Source organism: Equus quagga, chromosome 7, assembly GCF_021613505.1.
Source record: "Equus quagga isolate Etosha38 chromosome 7, UCLA_HA_Equagga_1.0, whole genome shotgun sequence".
NCBI classification, from domain to species: domain Eukaryota; kingdom Metazoa; phylum Chordata; class Mammalia; order Perissodactyla; family Equidae; genus Equus; species Equus quagga.
In genome coordinates this window covers 62,839,867-62,856,083 of record NC_060273.1, presented here as the reverse complement: position 1 = coordinate 62,856,083, position 16,217 = coordinate 62,839,867, and the positions used below count along the sequence as shown (strand labels likewise).

The 16,217-nt window shown below is 40.5% G+C and overlaps 1 protein-coding gene across 5 annotated transcripts in view; it reads right to left on the bottom strand.

The window, feature by feature from the left end:
• The window catches only part of EBF1 (EBF transcription factor 1), a 381,707-nt gene that overhangs the window by 128,460 nt on the left and 237,030 nt on the right, over nucleotides 1–16,217 (bottom strand). For all 5 annotated transcript variants that reach the window (XM_046668002.1, XM_046667997.1, XM_046668000.1 and 2 more), the window contains exon 7: nucleotides 13,275–13,356. In XM_046668002.1, coding sequence (XP_046523958.1) covers nucleotides 13,275–13,356 — 82 coding nt within the window. The remainder of the gene's footprint in view (nucleotides 1–13,274; nucleotides 13,357–16,217) is intronic.

Sequence of the window (16,217 nt, the reverse complement as noted above, 5' to 3'; positions counted from 1 at the left end):
AAGACCAATTAAATTTGGGGAAAGGTAATACAGAGAATCCTCATGTCTTTAATTTCTAGAAAATAAACACCTAATATGTTCCTCAAAAACTCATAGCACAATACATTTTAACTTCCCTATCCCCCAAATAATTTCTCTCATTCCAATTTGGGAATGATCAGGATATATTTAAATAAAACAGATACTGAAATTAATCCACAGAGCAACTTGTAAATTTTTAAAAATCTAACTGTGAGGTGCAAAGAGGGCACTGAAGTGTCTTTTAAAAATAAGCCCATAGTGGGAGGGAAAAGGGCCTTTACACTTTAACGCAAGATTAATGAGGTGCTGACACATTCATGCAGGCAAGGGGACAGACGGGCCTGCCAAATCTTCAACCTTCCCAAATTTTGTCAACAAAATATAGCTTGAATTTGGGACAGATAAATATGGAAAATGATTTTACGTTTGGAATAGACCATCCTTTCCCTTTCTATCCCCTTTCTCGCTCCCCTGCCCAGGGAGAAATGAAAGGAATATGAGGAAGAGGTCTATTTAGAATTTTATGATACTGTATCTGTTGTCATCAAACCTTTACTCTCTAGAATTGCCTTGCCCAATACAGTAACCACACGTGTGGCTATTTAAATTTAATTAAGCAAAATTTAAAATTCCATTGTTCGTGAGTCTCCATAGCCACATTTCAAGTGGTCAGTAGCCACATGTGGCTAGAGGCTACTATATTGGACAGAACAGATATAGAACCTTTCCATCATTGCAGAACGTTCTGTTGGACAGTGCTGCTGTAGAATGGTTTTGAAATGAACTATTATAATTTATTCATGAGGATTCCCAAGTTATATTTCCTGAAATAAATATTAGTACAGGTGGACATATTTAGGGTTGTGTCCATGTATATTTTTATCGCTATAGTTTTTTGAAATCAGATTTCTATTTTGGAGAGAGGCATATCTGGGTTCAGCCTTCCAGGTGAGGGTATTCAGTGTGAGGAGATAAAAAGGGCAGAAGAGAAGGCTGCAGCTACCCGTGGACTTTAGAGACTTCCACACTGATGTTTTCAATTTCTTGGCCCATCTCAGTGGTTCAGAATCTCTCCTGTTACATCCTGGATCTAAATCTCCCTAAAGGTTATTATTTTTACTATTTATCTTCTTCTATTTAGAACTGGAAAGAATTCAGCACAAAATTTGTGATCCTTGACTCCCAAGCTTTTCTAATTAATGTGACTTTGGCCGGGTTAACAACCCCTCTAGGCCCCAGTAGCCCTGACTCTCAAATGGAAATAACAATAGTGCCTAACTCATAAGGGTACTAGGAAATTAACATTATTTAAAATGGCTAGCAGGGTTTCTGGTTCATACCAAGCACTCAACAGATGTGAGTAGCAGTAGTAGTGTAATTGTTGCTTTGTTGGTGATGCTCAATAAAAAGTTCAAGAGAACATGTCGGGCTGATAATCTAAAGCATTTTAATTGCCAAAACAGTATCTAGCATAGACTGTTATTTCAAAGAAAAGGATGCAGAAATTATTTCTTCTGTGTTCATGGCTGTATCAGTCTATCAATGAAATCGTACAATTTTAAAGACCTTTGTGCTCACAACACCTAATTATATAATTTAGGAGTCTTGTGAATTGCAAATTTCACTGGTTTACGTACTTTTGCTTTCTAGAACCCATCTGTATCTTAGCCTGTTACATTTTAGGCTTGAGACTAAATGATATCTTACTGCTTTGAAAATAGCCTATAAATTAGCCATTTTATCAATTCAGTCTAGTTTTCCCAATATTTCATATGAATGAGGGGTTTTCTGCGAGTTTTGTTATTGGTTAGTATTTCCTATTACTCCTCAGGCTGTCCCTCTTCCCTTCGTATGGGCAGGAGACCTTGTATGTCCCAGCTATATTATCTTAAGATTCATGAAGCATAATCTCTATCTCATGAGCAGATTTTCAAAAAGACACAAGCAGGTAAATTCAGTCGTGAGCAGAAGATCACATTAACAAAAGCAGCAACTCACGTGGAAGAAGGGGATATGCCAAAATCAACCAAAACAGTTGAAATCTGTATCTTAAACATTTCTACAGCAAATATGGAATCAAGGGAGATTAAGATCATAAAAATATTTTCAATGTTTAAATTAAGAATATTTTCATAGTAAGCACCTCCCTCCAGAAAACAGCTACTTTAGCAATTTAATTTGGAAGGACTATTAAAAAATTATAAATCTTGGTTTTTAATGCTGCTATATGGTAATTCAGTCTAAGGAAATTAGTGCTAAAGCTGGTCTGTTACATGGCTTCCTTACTTCTGGGTTTAGCTTACTCTATGTTTGCATTAATTCAGGGCCCCTAATATAAGGCATTAAATGCATTGACTTAAAGTACATGAAATACAAAGGCATTAAGCAACATTCCATGCTGAATAATACTCAGCAACAAAGAGGAACAAACTGTTGTTACACCCAAATGAGTCTCCAGAGAACTGTGCCAAGTGAAGAAAGGCAACACCAAAATGTTACATACTGCATATCATGGGCTGAATTGTGTCCTCTACCAAAATTCATGTGTTGAAGTGCTAACCCCTAGTACTTCAGAATGTGACTGTATTTGGAGATAGGGGCCTTTAAAGAGGCAGTTAAGTTAAAATGAGGCCATTAGCATGGGTCCTACTCCAATCGGAGTGGTTTCCTTATAAGAAGAGGAAATTTGGACACAGAGAGAGACACTAGGGCTGTGCATGCAAAGAAGAAAGACCACGTGAGGACACAGCGAGAAGGTGGCCATCTGTAAGCCAAGGAGAGGCCTCAGAGGAAACCAAACCTCTTAACACCTTGTTCTTGGACTTCCAGCCTCCAAAGCTGTGAAAAAATAAATTTCTGTTTTTAAGCCCCCTGGTCTGTGGCATTTTGTTATGGCAATCATAGCAAACTAATACACTGCATGATTCCATTTCCCTAACATTCTTGAAATAACATAATTCTAGAAATAGAGAACAGATTAGGGATTGCCAGGGTTTAGGACAGAGGGAAGGTGGAGGTGGATGTGACTGATAAAAGAACAATAGGAAGGATCCTTATGGTGATGGAAATGTCCAATATCTTGACTTTGGTGATAGATACACAGATCTACATGTGGTAAAATTTTATAGAACTAAAAACATATACACACACAAATGAGAACAAGTAAAATTAGGGAAATTTGAATAAGATGGGTGAATTGTATCAATGTTTGTATCGTATATGAATATAGAATAGTACAACATAATATTGTGCAAAATGTTTTTTACACACAAAAATATTTTGCAGAATATTACTATAAGGGGAGACTGGATAAAGGGTACCCAGAATCACTCTGTAATATTTTGTACAACTGCACGTGAATCTACACATCAATATAAATATGTCAATATAACATTCAACTAAATAAAAGGCATCAGTAACCAGATGTCCTTCAATAGGTGAATGGATAAACAAACTGGCAGTCCATAGAATGGAGCCATGAAAGACGTATAGGAACTTCAAATGCACATTGCTAAATGAAAGAAACCAATCTGAAAAGACTATGTACTATATTATTCCTATATGACATTCTGGAAAAGGCAAAACTATGGAGATAGTAAAAAGATCAGTGCTTGCCAGGAGTTTGGGAGGAGGGAGAAAAGGATGAACAGGTGGAGCACAGGGCATTTTTAGGGGAGTGAAACCATTCTATATAATACTGTAATGGTAGAGACACGTAATGGTACATAACATGATGCATTTGTCTAAACCCATAGACTGTATAACACAGTGAACTCTAGTGTAAACTATGGACTTTAGTTAACAATAATGTATCAATATTGGCTCATCAATGGTAACAAATGTATTACACTAATGCAAGATGTTAATTATAAGGAAAACGGGAAGAGGGGTCGAGCAGGTATATGGGAACTCTCTGTGCTTTCCCTTCATTTTTCTGTAAATCTAAAAATGCTTCACAAAATAAGATCTATCCTATCAAACTTCTACCCTCAACCCCACATAGCCCATATTCTCCACCCCGTACTTGTTTGCTGAACCACTCTTTACAGATGCCTCAAAAAGTTAGAGTCACAAGAGACCCAAGCGATCAGCCAATCTAGTGGCTTCCAACTAAGAGTTGCCAAATGTAGTAACGGGGACAGCACGGCAGAGAAGGCATCCTAAATTCATCCACAGTAAGGCTGCATGCTACAACATTCAGTAACTTTCCTTTGTTGATACGTGATCATTTCAATTCCGTATGGAAACACTGGTTATCCATGCACACAAGAAGCTCTGAATTGTCAGTTTCACATGGCTTCCAATAATTTTAAAATAGCGCAATTCTTAATAAACGCAGTTAGGTTGAAAAAAATATGTCATCACAGGAAGTTCATAGGAGAAAATGACAAAAAAAAAGTCCTCGATAGTTATCACATTGCAGATTTGTCCAATACCTTCTTTTATAGCTTGGAAAACTTGAGGGTCCGGAGGTTTAAAAACATCCACGAGGTCATCGGACAAATTAAGAGCAAAGGCAAGTCTGAAGGGAAATTTCCAGCCTCCAGGTCCAGTTCTCCCACTCAACAGCCTCTGGCCTCTCAATACACACTTCTGGCTGAAGTCTTCTCTCCCCTGACTCTCTTGTACACATCTCTGGTGTCTATGTGAACTGACTACACTTTAAGTATCATCTACATAAAAATGGTCTGCAGCAGTGAGGTCTTCATTAACTCTGTCCTTTAAAACATCCTTGACTGATAAGGAATGAGATATTCTCTGAAACCTGCTTGATTGCTAGTTTCTATCTGGTTGAAAGATCCCAAATAACTCATTAAAAATTATGGAGGACACGTGAACCTCCAGGACGTAACAGAGTGGAACTGCTGGAGTAAGGAAGTGAGTAACTGAATTAAATCCACATTTTAAGGCTCAAGGCAAAAATAATCTCTTCTCTTGACAGTAAGACAAGAACAGACACTTCTAAATCCTCAGATACTTGTGTTAAACTAATTTGGACCTTTGGAAACTAGTACTCAGCTTCTGTCTCCTGAACTGTGACACGTGCTAGACATGAAAGGCTCATCGGTGATCTGAACTGTGTTCCTCCCTCTGTGGATCAGGATCTTTCAGTGATTCTTTTTTTTTTCTTTTTTTTTGAGGAAGATTAGCCCTGAGCGAACTGCTGCCAATCCTCCTCTTTTTTTTGCTGAGGAAGGCTGGCCCTAAGCTAACATCCATGCCCATCTTCCTCTACTTTATATGTGGGACGCCTGCCACAGCATGGCTTGCCAAGCGGTGCCATGTCCGCACCAGGGATCCAAACCAGCAAACTCAGGCCACTGAAACTGAACGTGCGCACTTAACTGCCACTGGGCCGGCCCCTCAGTGACTCTTGATGGTGTCATTGGCATTTACCTGGTGCTCTCTGTTTATGTGTTCCCATATGGCACACGGATGTGGAAATTGGGAGCAAGAAAATAGTATATTAGTCAACAGCTCAGCTTCCAGGGCCAGAGAGTCCTGAGTTTGAACCCCAACTCCATCACTTACTAGTTAGCAACCTTAGATAAATCACTTAATCATAGGAAAAAGCTGTGAGCCTACTAGGTGCCGGGCATTATTCTATGTATTCAAGAAACAGCAATGAACAAGACAGATAAAGTATCTGCCCACCAAGAGCTTAGTTCTTATCAAGGAGAGAAAGGGGTTTTCAGACAGTAAGTAAGTAAGCAATGAAAGCAAATTTCGGAATGTGAAAGTTCCAAGAAGAAAATAAAATGAGGAGGGGGTGATGCCTAGGCAGGAGCTATTTTTGATTGGGTGATTAAGGAAAGCCTCTCTGAGGAGGTGACTGACATTTTAGCTGAAATCTAAGTGATAAGAAGTATCTAGCCATTCAATAACATAGCAGAAGAATTTCCCAAGGAGACAAAATAGCAAGTGCAAAGATCCTGAGGCAGGAAAGAGTTTAGTATATTCAGGAAAGAAAAAATGAAGGAAGAGAAGGAAGGTCAATGCGCTTGTTTGGAGAAAGAGAAGTAGAAAAATAAGTAAGATTATACATGTAAAGCACTTACTACAGTGTCTCACACATCATAAGATCTCTATAAGTTACAACTTAAACAGTGGAAGAATGTAAGAATGCTTTTTGTTGGTGGGTCTCAATAAGTATAGTTATCCTCAGAGCTAACATCCATTGGCAACACTGATCAAACCAGACACTTACATCTGTCCTGTAATGTATGTTACATTTTTTCAATAGCCACTGGACTTAATGTAGGAATTTATTTCCTCTAAGTGTAAAGTTACCACTCATCAAATCCTGTTCATAAGGATTCCTTCTCACTGATGCATATTTTCTGCCAAGGCCCAGCATAAGGCTCATGCCAAGATACATATTTGCCCAATAAGCCGTAATAGTTTAATATATCAGGTTGAAAATCCACTATTTGTATTTACCATGTTATGTGAATTAATCCTGTATTCTAAAACTATCATTAGAGCTGCTTTCAGTATAATTAATCAGTGTGGTGCATCTTGAAATGATTCTGTACGAAGAGAGTGATTGCAGCTCGGGCCCCGAGCATTCTGTTGGTAAAGAATTTAATTGTGAGATGTGCTGTTTGTCAAAACAATATAAGGCAGGGGGTGGGGGACAGGGGCGAGAATAAAAGAGATGAGAATATTTCCTTCCCTATTTAAGTGCCTTTCCACGCAGACAGAAACTGCAGAGGCTGGGCATGCATTTTAAGAATTCTCTAATCATACCCTATAACATACTGATTCAGAGGCTCTGTGGGTTTTTGAATAAATAACAAGGACTCTCCAAAATTTATAGAATTTGCACAAAAAAAGGCAGAGACTTGCCTTTTAATGTCATTTCCCAAGTCATCATTTTTAAAAGAACACACACTTGTGGTGGGAATTCGGGATGAATAACCTAGTGGTTTCTCCTCATATTTCCAATCCCCCACTCCCAACGACTAAGAAGTGGAGGAAGATTGTTCATCTCCTCAGATAAACATGAGATAAACATGAATTTGGGGCTTGCTATTCTCTCTGCTCAGAAAATTCTTCTGGCTCTTCTCAGGAAGATTTCTTCTCATCCATTAGCTCTGAGCTTCAATGTCATCTCCTCAGAAGATTTCCCTGGTCGCCTACTTTAAAGTAGGTTCCCATGCCACATCCCACACTGTTATCCTCTCATAATATCCTGTTTAAGTTTCTTTAGAGCAATAATTAAAATTTTTAATGATTTGCAATTATTAATTTGTATACATTGTGGCAGCTGATGGTAACCATTCCCCATACATTCATTTTCTCTTCTTCTTGGGCTATACAACTAGACGTTTGCAGGCCTCCCTGTGGGTACATGTGACCGTGTGACAGACTTCTCGCCAGTGGAATGTGAGATTTGACAAAGATCATTTCTAAAGCCAGGTTTTTAAGAAATCCATATGTGCCTTCCATGCACTCTTTACCCTTCAACTGGGTGGATGGAGACCACAGGTTCTAGGGGACAGTGGAGACACAAAACAAAAAGACTCCAGGTCCCCAAATCACTAGATGAACAAGATCCGCTCACCAACAAGAACACCTGCTTTGTACACTTACGTGAGCAAGAAATCACCTTCTGTCATACATGAGCCATTATATAGTCTTTGGTCTATGTATTACAGCAGCAAGTATTATCCTAACTAATAGACCCCAACTAGGATAAAAGTTTCATTAGAGCAAACATCCTGTCTTTCTTGTTCATCACAATATACTCACCACCTACCGCGTCAATCAATACTACTGAGTGCATGCATGCATGGATGAATGAATATATCTTACATTTATATTCATATATAGTCACTGATCTAGCATTTATACGTGGATATAGATTTATAGCCTCCAGAAAAACTTTGTTGAGGGAATAAGATGAATTTGGAAATGTATACTTTACAGTCTCCGGCTATTACAGTATCTACTGTGATGATAACTTGTACTCAATTCTTGTTCCTCCCCTCACCATCCTCATTCTGCCAGCCCCAACAAGGGAAGCTACTGACAAGGATTTAAATCTTAACCTTGACTTGTCTAGCTCCTGTCAGTTAAAAACCAGACCCGTGACATGGTTTTAACACAGTCCTTTGACATTAGCATCTTTTTAGTGTCAAGATGAAGAAACAGGCTCATTTAGTCACAGTGAATTTCTCCCTGTCGTGAGCCATTTCCATCCCTAGCTTACCCCTGCCTTCACCCTTCCTCCCCACTTCCCCACACCCACCAGAAGTGAATGAAGTCTGTATCCACTGTTGTATTTAAGTAAGTTTGTTACCCTAACCACAGCCTGGGGATTTCAAAAGAAAACATCCATTGTAAATTTTAAAAAAAAAAGGTCATACCAGATTTTCTACAAGGTTTATTCCATACTGCCTTAAAGTATGAACACAGTCAAGTTCTGCGGAAGGTGATTAATTTCTTGAAAATGCTAAGGTCACGCTAATTGACATGACCTGTGTAATTAAGCAGTCTCTGTTTACACACCAGAAGCTCAGCCGCTGTGAGGCTGAGTTTGCTTGACAGAATGTCTTTACATGTCAAGAGATCAACAACCTTTCTTATGTCCTCCTCAGTCACCTACACAGGCCCCTGATTGCTGTTCAGAGGAGACACGCTCTGGCATGGCTGCATGAAGATCAAGCTGGCCTGGTAAGCATACAAAATGGGATGAGAGAAAAGCAGCAGCCATGACAGGTGGGGAGAGCCCACTTAATAGACAGGAGAGCACATTTTCAATCAGATGTCTCCAGGTTTCGGGTTTTCAATGTAACTGGGAAAAGCCACATTGAGACGTAGAGTAGATCTGAGTTTTCTCATGCCAAAAAGACACTCTCTCACTCCCCTTCAGAGGCAATATCAACATAAAGATATTTGAAACCGGCTTCCCAATTACTGTCCTTTGAGAAAAACGATGGAAATGATATGTTTTGTTCACAGGAAACCTTCGACCAGTGTCTCTATGACACACCTCTGTCAGCCAAGACAGCTGCGGGGAAGACTAATCTTCTCTTTCTTCCCCTTCTTGGTTCAGTCCTAAGATTTTGGAACTTCAGTATGATTTCTTAACAGAATACTGGGAGATGTCAGGGGCCACTTTACTCAGGCTCCAGCTAGGAGAGGGGTCTTTCCTGCCCTGGAGAATTGTCCAAAGCCTCCATAGGTTAAGTGAAGCTTAGGCAGTCTTCTGAGCACTGAATTCTTTTTCTAAAGTTCATACAAGTAAAAACTGACCAACACTGTGGTTCCATTCAGGAAGAGCCCTGAAATTCCTCCCCTTCTGCACAACTCCACCCTCTGCTTGAGAAACTTTAGTAGTATACCGATGTTCTCCATCAGATGGTATCTGTGGGTTCTATTAGGGCAAATGCCTCTTTTGAAAACCCCTCCTTGGCTTTTCTGAGATTCCAGCAAATATTCATGGGTAGCTGCTGTGGTTCTCAGATCTTGAGAGACTTCCTTGTATCTGACTCCCTAAGTATCTGCCTACAGACTCTGGACAAGTTCTTTACTGTTCCACAACATTAGATAATATCTGAGTCAGACTGACTGGGTTGAATCACTGCCTCCTACTTACTAGATGTGTGACTTTGGGCAAATTGCTTAACTTCTCTAACCTTCAGATCCCTCATTTGTAAAATGAAAACAATCCATATTTGCACATTCTTAAGCAGGATATTGTGAAGATAAATATGATAACTCACATAAAATACATCAAAGTACACCCATGGACACGTACAATTCTACACATGTATGTGGAACACTCTGAATGTAGACACAAATATAAACTGCCATCTCCCCAGCACTTACTGCAACTAGGAATGAACCAAGACAGGGAACAAAGGCAAAGAAGCCAGCTGGGGTGGAGGCACAAAAAGAAAAAAAAATGAGGATGACAATAAAGTTTGGGGCTCATTGAGTTGAAGTTCCTGGAAACAGCCAGCAGGCAGCTGGATGGCAAGGTCTGTACTTGGGTGTCAGGCCTCAGGGACCCAGACTCAAGAGTCCTCGGAGCCCAAATAGTGATTAAGATGCTGGGAGTAGAAAAGCTACACAAGAGAGCCTATAAAGTTAGAAAAGATCTGGATATCAAAAGGAAATGTGAGGAATACCAACATTTGCAGCAGAGTAGACAAAGAGCATTCCTTGGAGGGGGCTGAGAATGAGTGAATGTTGCCATGAAATCCAAAGCAAAAGGAGAATTCAAGAAGGATGGAGTGGCCACCAGCATGAAGTGATGCAAAGAAATGTCGGAGAAAATAGCCATGAAAGAAACAAGACTATAGAAAAAAAGGGAAAGGTTGAATTAAGAGACATTTGAGATTTTACTTTAACTCTTGAAGCAATTTATCCATTCAACGATTGCATAAATATCTGCATACCTACATGCACAAGACCATGTGTTAATTGTGTAAAAATGATAATTAATGAAATATGTACATGTACAGAGATACAAAACACAATGAGTCAGTGTTCATTCTGCCATAGTCTCCCTCTATCCTCTCCCCGGGAAGTAATGAGTGGGTAATGAGAATAAAGCAGGTTAAATCTGAGACCCGGTAAGGAATTTGTCATTGCTGATAGAAGGAGACACAGCTCTTTTTCAACCAAAAAATGAACTCTGTGGTGGCCAAGGTAGCTGCCCCTGTTGAGAGAGGTCTGTCTGTTTTAGGACAAGCTGGAGAATCATGGGAAGGAGCATTGTCAGGGTTCAGATAAGTCATATGCATTTGAGGCACAGTATGGACCTTGTGTCGGGCAGCTCTCATGCTTAATCAAAGGGTGCACTCTTTGGGACAGTAGCACTGTCAACTGGAAGAGTGTGTCAGAGGTCAGCAGGTATAGGACTGAACCAGTGCCTCTCCACCAGGGGCAATTTTGCACTGCCCCCTACACCCCAACCAGGGGACATGTGACAATGTCTGGAGATATTTTGGGTTGTCATGACTGGAGGGGGACTAGTAGGTAGAAGCCAATGACAACTGCTCAACATCCTACAATGCACAAGACAACCCTCCCCCGCCCCCGCCCCCCCCCCCAACCCCGCTCCTCAGCAAAAGATTAGCTAGTCCAAAATGTCAATTGTGCCCAGGTTGAGAAACCCTCTACTGAACTAATGATCCAGCTTTAGTTTATCACAAGTATTTTCCCCAAAGGCTTACATTTATGTTTTATCGTTTGCAAATTACTTATGCATGCAAAATGTTGTCTTTCTTTCATATGTTTTGAAATAAGCAGAATCATCATTTTACCCATTTTATAGTTGAGGAAACTGAAGCTCCAAAAGATTTCAAGACTCTCCAGAAATCTAACTCATGCCTCCTCGTCTCAGTAGCCCTTCTACAAAACAAAGAAGAGCTATTTTGTCTGCAAAAATAAAGCTTTCTAGACACTATCAAAAATAATGGACTGGCTTGTTTCTCATCTCAAATAATCGCTACCTTCCTATAATTCAAGACTTTCAGACATTTCACTAGCAGGTCCTGTGAGGGAAAGCAAGGCCACAGAAGTCTTAGACAAATGCTCTTTTATAGGTTCTCAATGTCAGCAAAGTTCATCTCTAGCACTGCTGCCCTGAGAGAGACAGCAAATGTGATCCTGGTATTCGTGAGGCATTACACATGTCTACTAGACATGTTTTATTAGACATAAATTGGTTTGTGCCTGGATATGCCTTGTCCCTAAACCAAGCTTGGTAAAAGGAGGTATATGGCTCATCTCAAGGCCAAAGCAAACTACAAAAGGGTTCATACTGAAACCCCACCTCATGTTGTAAGATACTTAGCAACACACACTTAGTGGCATCACATGTGTTGGTTCACCAGCAAAGCTGACTCCAACTCAACACAAAACCTCCTGTGTGGGAATGAGTGCACCCAAGTCTACCAATGTGGGATCAGGAGCTCACCGGGAGAAACATTTCCCAGGACACTAGGAATCCAAGGATTCTCCCCATTCATCTCTGTGAGGACAAAAGGTGGCAAGGCCAAAATGATTTTACAGAAATACTTCAGAATCTCAGGAGAGAATGTCTTCTTTCCACTGAATTTGTTCTTTCATGAGCCTAATAAGTCTCACTTCTTAAAAAAATAATCATCTTGGAGACTAAGAGATCTGGACATCCAAAAATCAATGCTCAGAATCATCCCTTCCTTTTCTCCCATTAGAGAATGTGCAGCTAAAATTTTTCAATATTCTCTCAGAGATCATATATTTCAATCTACACTTAAAGCTGACTAACTACAGCTAAAAGCACACTTTCAACACCACACTGTTTTCCCTAATAAACCGTAGGAGCATAGAAATATGGGGAAACTAACATTGACCATGCAAATGAGTTAACCACAAAATTAGATGGAGAGAAACACAAAGGTCTAGAATCTTGCTATTCAAAGTGTGGTCCCTGCCACTGGCGTCACTTGGGAGCTTGTTAGAAATGTAGAATTTAGGCCCACCCTAGACCTCAATTAGCATTTTAACAAGATCCCCAGGTGATTCTCAATACTTTGGAGTTTGAGAAGCACTGCATCTAGAACTTAGCAACCTTTCCTAAAACCCAACCACCATTTTGTGTCTTGGAAGTTAACACATTTGTTTTCATATCTTCTTCCTTTAGTAAAGGTGTAATCATATGAGGTTAACATACCACTTGTGCTTTGAATGGTGGCAGATCTGACTGATACTTGAGAACATTTACACGTGTCATACAAGGACATTTCTGAAACAGAACTCAGTGTCATCCATATTGCTCTAGCTATGCCCTGCGTCTTCAGAGGTCCATTTTTAATAGATAATTACTGCTAACAATTGCCAAGATTGGGAAGAGGAGAACAGAGAGAAAGGAAGGAAGAAGGGGCCATCATTCTACAACAGAAGAAAGCTCTTATTTACCAGTTTTCTACTTGTGAAACTTTAGGCAAAGAATGAATCGTTTCTGTGTACTTCACTTAACCTGCAGAAGTTTAAGCCTGTGAGTCCATTCAGGAAGCCAAACTAAGTCGAAAGAGCATCAATGCCTCAACCGGTGAACGCAGGTGGTTCAGTCCCAACTCTTCTCTAATGAAAACAACTCCTAGAGTGCAGACACCTGAGGGACCAAGAGCCTCACCTGCTCCTCACCTCTGGGGAACAACTGTACTCTGTATTTTCTTCTGTCTCAGACTTTTTTACCCCCCTCCTGATATTCACGTCATTATTGGGATTTAAGAAAGGCAAGACGGACCCACCTGGAATCTCCGCATGTCACGTGGGTTTCCTGCATTCTTTAGGCAATTTTGGTTACATTTGAGGAAAAATTTCAAGAAGAACCTGTGAAAAAACAAATTACCATGGTTAGCATTTCATTCAAGACAAAGAAGGGAAGAAAGTAGTAAGTTGCTTCTGCGTTGTGCATTGTTGTCTCTGTGCATTTTCTGAAATACTCAGAGTGGTGTTACAGCCAGTATTTGGTTTAAGGCATCAGCCTTTGTTTTGCACCCAAGCTGGACCTTCTTATGAAGAGAACACTCTGATGGCTGCCAACAGATCTCACAAAAAAAATTAAGCCCCCAAGGAAGTATTTTCACTCATACAGAGGGAAAGTTTTTACCATAATTTAAGGTAGGTTCCAATTGGCTATAATTGCCTGAGAATTACTCATGGTCCCCAGCAACAACATGTAATTTAAGCCCCATAAATTCACAGATGATGAACCAGCCAAAATACATGTTGGATGAATACAAGGAGATGATAAACACTTTTGATCTTAGCCTCCCAAATAAACCATTCTAATCAGTAGTGCCCATGAGAAATAGGTAAGATTCACACACTGACTAACGTCTTTTGACTTTTTGAATACTTCCTATATGTTTTTCTTACATTGCCTGCTGTAGACAAAAGCTATTTGTGATAGAATAAGGAAGGTCCTGCCTCACTGCCACCTTGGTCCCTGAATTGCTTCTACAGTGAGATCCATGGGTTTTATTTGCTAGGGTTACCAAAGGTCTCAATGTACCAAGAACAATACTAGTTTACACCAGCTGTATTAGTGTAAGTATTAACAGTACCCACTTTAACTCTCAAAAGCATCCTGGTATGGCTGATAAATTAGATGGTCACCCTATAACGTTCTGAGTTATTTCTAATGTCACAGTTGTTAAAGTCCATCATGGAAAGGCAGCCGGTATCAAAGCTGTGCAATTAGGGCATTCACATTGGCCATCTGCAATTAAACCTCTCCACCTGCCTATGTTTGGGGGAATAAGCATTTTAAAAGCCACCTAAAGTTCTTCAATCCTTTTTACTTTTAGAGCTGCGGATTCTAGGCCCAAATATTATCCAAAAATATCAGAATGAATTAAAATGTTGGTCAGTTAAATTCTTATAGGAATGTTCTTTTCTTCGCCTTTCCACCACTTCAAGTCTACACTGGAATAAAATTCCCACCTCAATACACACAATTTGTGAAGAACTGTCATGCCATAGTGCCTCCGTCTGGATTTAGCTCTGAGCACAAAGTCTATCAACCAAATAACACGGGGGGTCCTCTGTAATGAGAGCACAGCACAAAGACGGACCGAGTTCAGCCAATTTCTGAATACTAAAATGAGAGAAGTCCCAGAAGAACGTCTCTCCTCCCTGGTCTCTTAGAATCTGCCAAGAGGGGAGTATAGTGTGGGAATAACTATTTGAAGAGAGACGATGACTTTGTCAACCAAAAAATAACATTTTAAACTGTAAACGTCTTCTTGAAATGGCTCTTTCAACATCACTCAACATTCAACTGCCCATCAATAAAAGCAGGCTTCTGAATAATCATTCATCCCTACTTCCAGGATCTCTCCACAGAGGCCAAAGTTTATCAAGCTTCCGTACAAGATAAATGACTCATGGAACATCAAAGAGCAACACTGTCATTCCCCAGGGCAGTCTGCAGGTCCTGACTCTTGTCTCCTTTCAACAGGGTGGACTGGGGAAAGGAAAAGGGTTGGAGGGCGTGGTCACAATCCTAAGTGCCTTTGCACTGTCCCTTTCTGCTGAGCTCTGAGGGCAAGTGCTGGGTGGCCCCAGTGATCACACATGGCTTTCAGAAACTATTTCATGTTGGGGAGCTCAGGATAGTGAGTCTACCATCTTGCTGGGGACAAAGCCTACATCCGAAGACACCTGAAATGTGAAAACTGGCTGTGTCTTTCCAGCACAGCTAGTTGGAAGGGCATCCTTAAAGGCCACCGAAGCCCCAGAACAGGGCTGACTACCATTATGTTGACATGAAGAGTCTGTGCAGTTTCGTAGAAAAGCCACAGCCTTTAGAAATACCCAGAATGGGGTGCTTATCCTTATTTTGGCAAGTACTGTATGTGTGTGACCTGGGATAGGTAGCTGAACTGCTCTGCACCACACTGTCCTTATCTATAAATTGGGTGTAATAACAGTCCCTGTTGTATCAAGCAGTCGTGGAAATTGGCTGTGATAATGCATAGTGCCTGCTGGCACATGGTAAGCATGGCGATGGTGGCGGTAATCATAATCATGGCCTCCATGTATGAGGGCTCAGGCTCAACACAGTGCTAAGAACTTCAAATACATTTTCCCATTTAATCCTCCTAAATAACCTCTGCTATGAATCCCATTTTAGACATGAGGAAACTGAGGTTCAGAGAAGTTAAATCACTTGCCCAAAGGTTAGTACATATGAATTTAGAACTCAAACTCAGAGAGACCCTGTGCTCTTAACCATTCTGCTATACTAGTTTTAGTAATAATAGAAGTGGTGCAGTACTGATGTTAATACTAGTTTCACCATTGACAGCAATTAAACCACAACGGCAATTGTACTAATAAAAGTAATTGTATGAGTAAGAGTAATTGTTAGTATTATTATTTCCACACCGGCCATGGGAACACTGCGGAGGGAGATGTCATTGCCATTCTCCTCCCAGTGGGCCCCCCTCCCTGGTTCCCCAGGGTTGATAATATTTGCCGCCTGTGTGTGTTTAAGCCATTTGAGCCCAGACCCAACAGCCAGATTCAGGTTGTGTTAGAAGGAGCTGTCAGCACACCCTCTGGCATCTTCAACTCAGACAACTGCTAGCCTCCATGAGGGGGTCCATCTGGTGCCAAAATGGACTTTGAAAGACAGGCAAACAGGACGCGAGCTCTGCCAGAGAGAAACAGAATCAAGGGAGCAG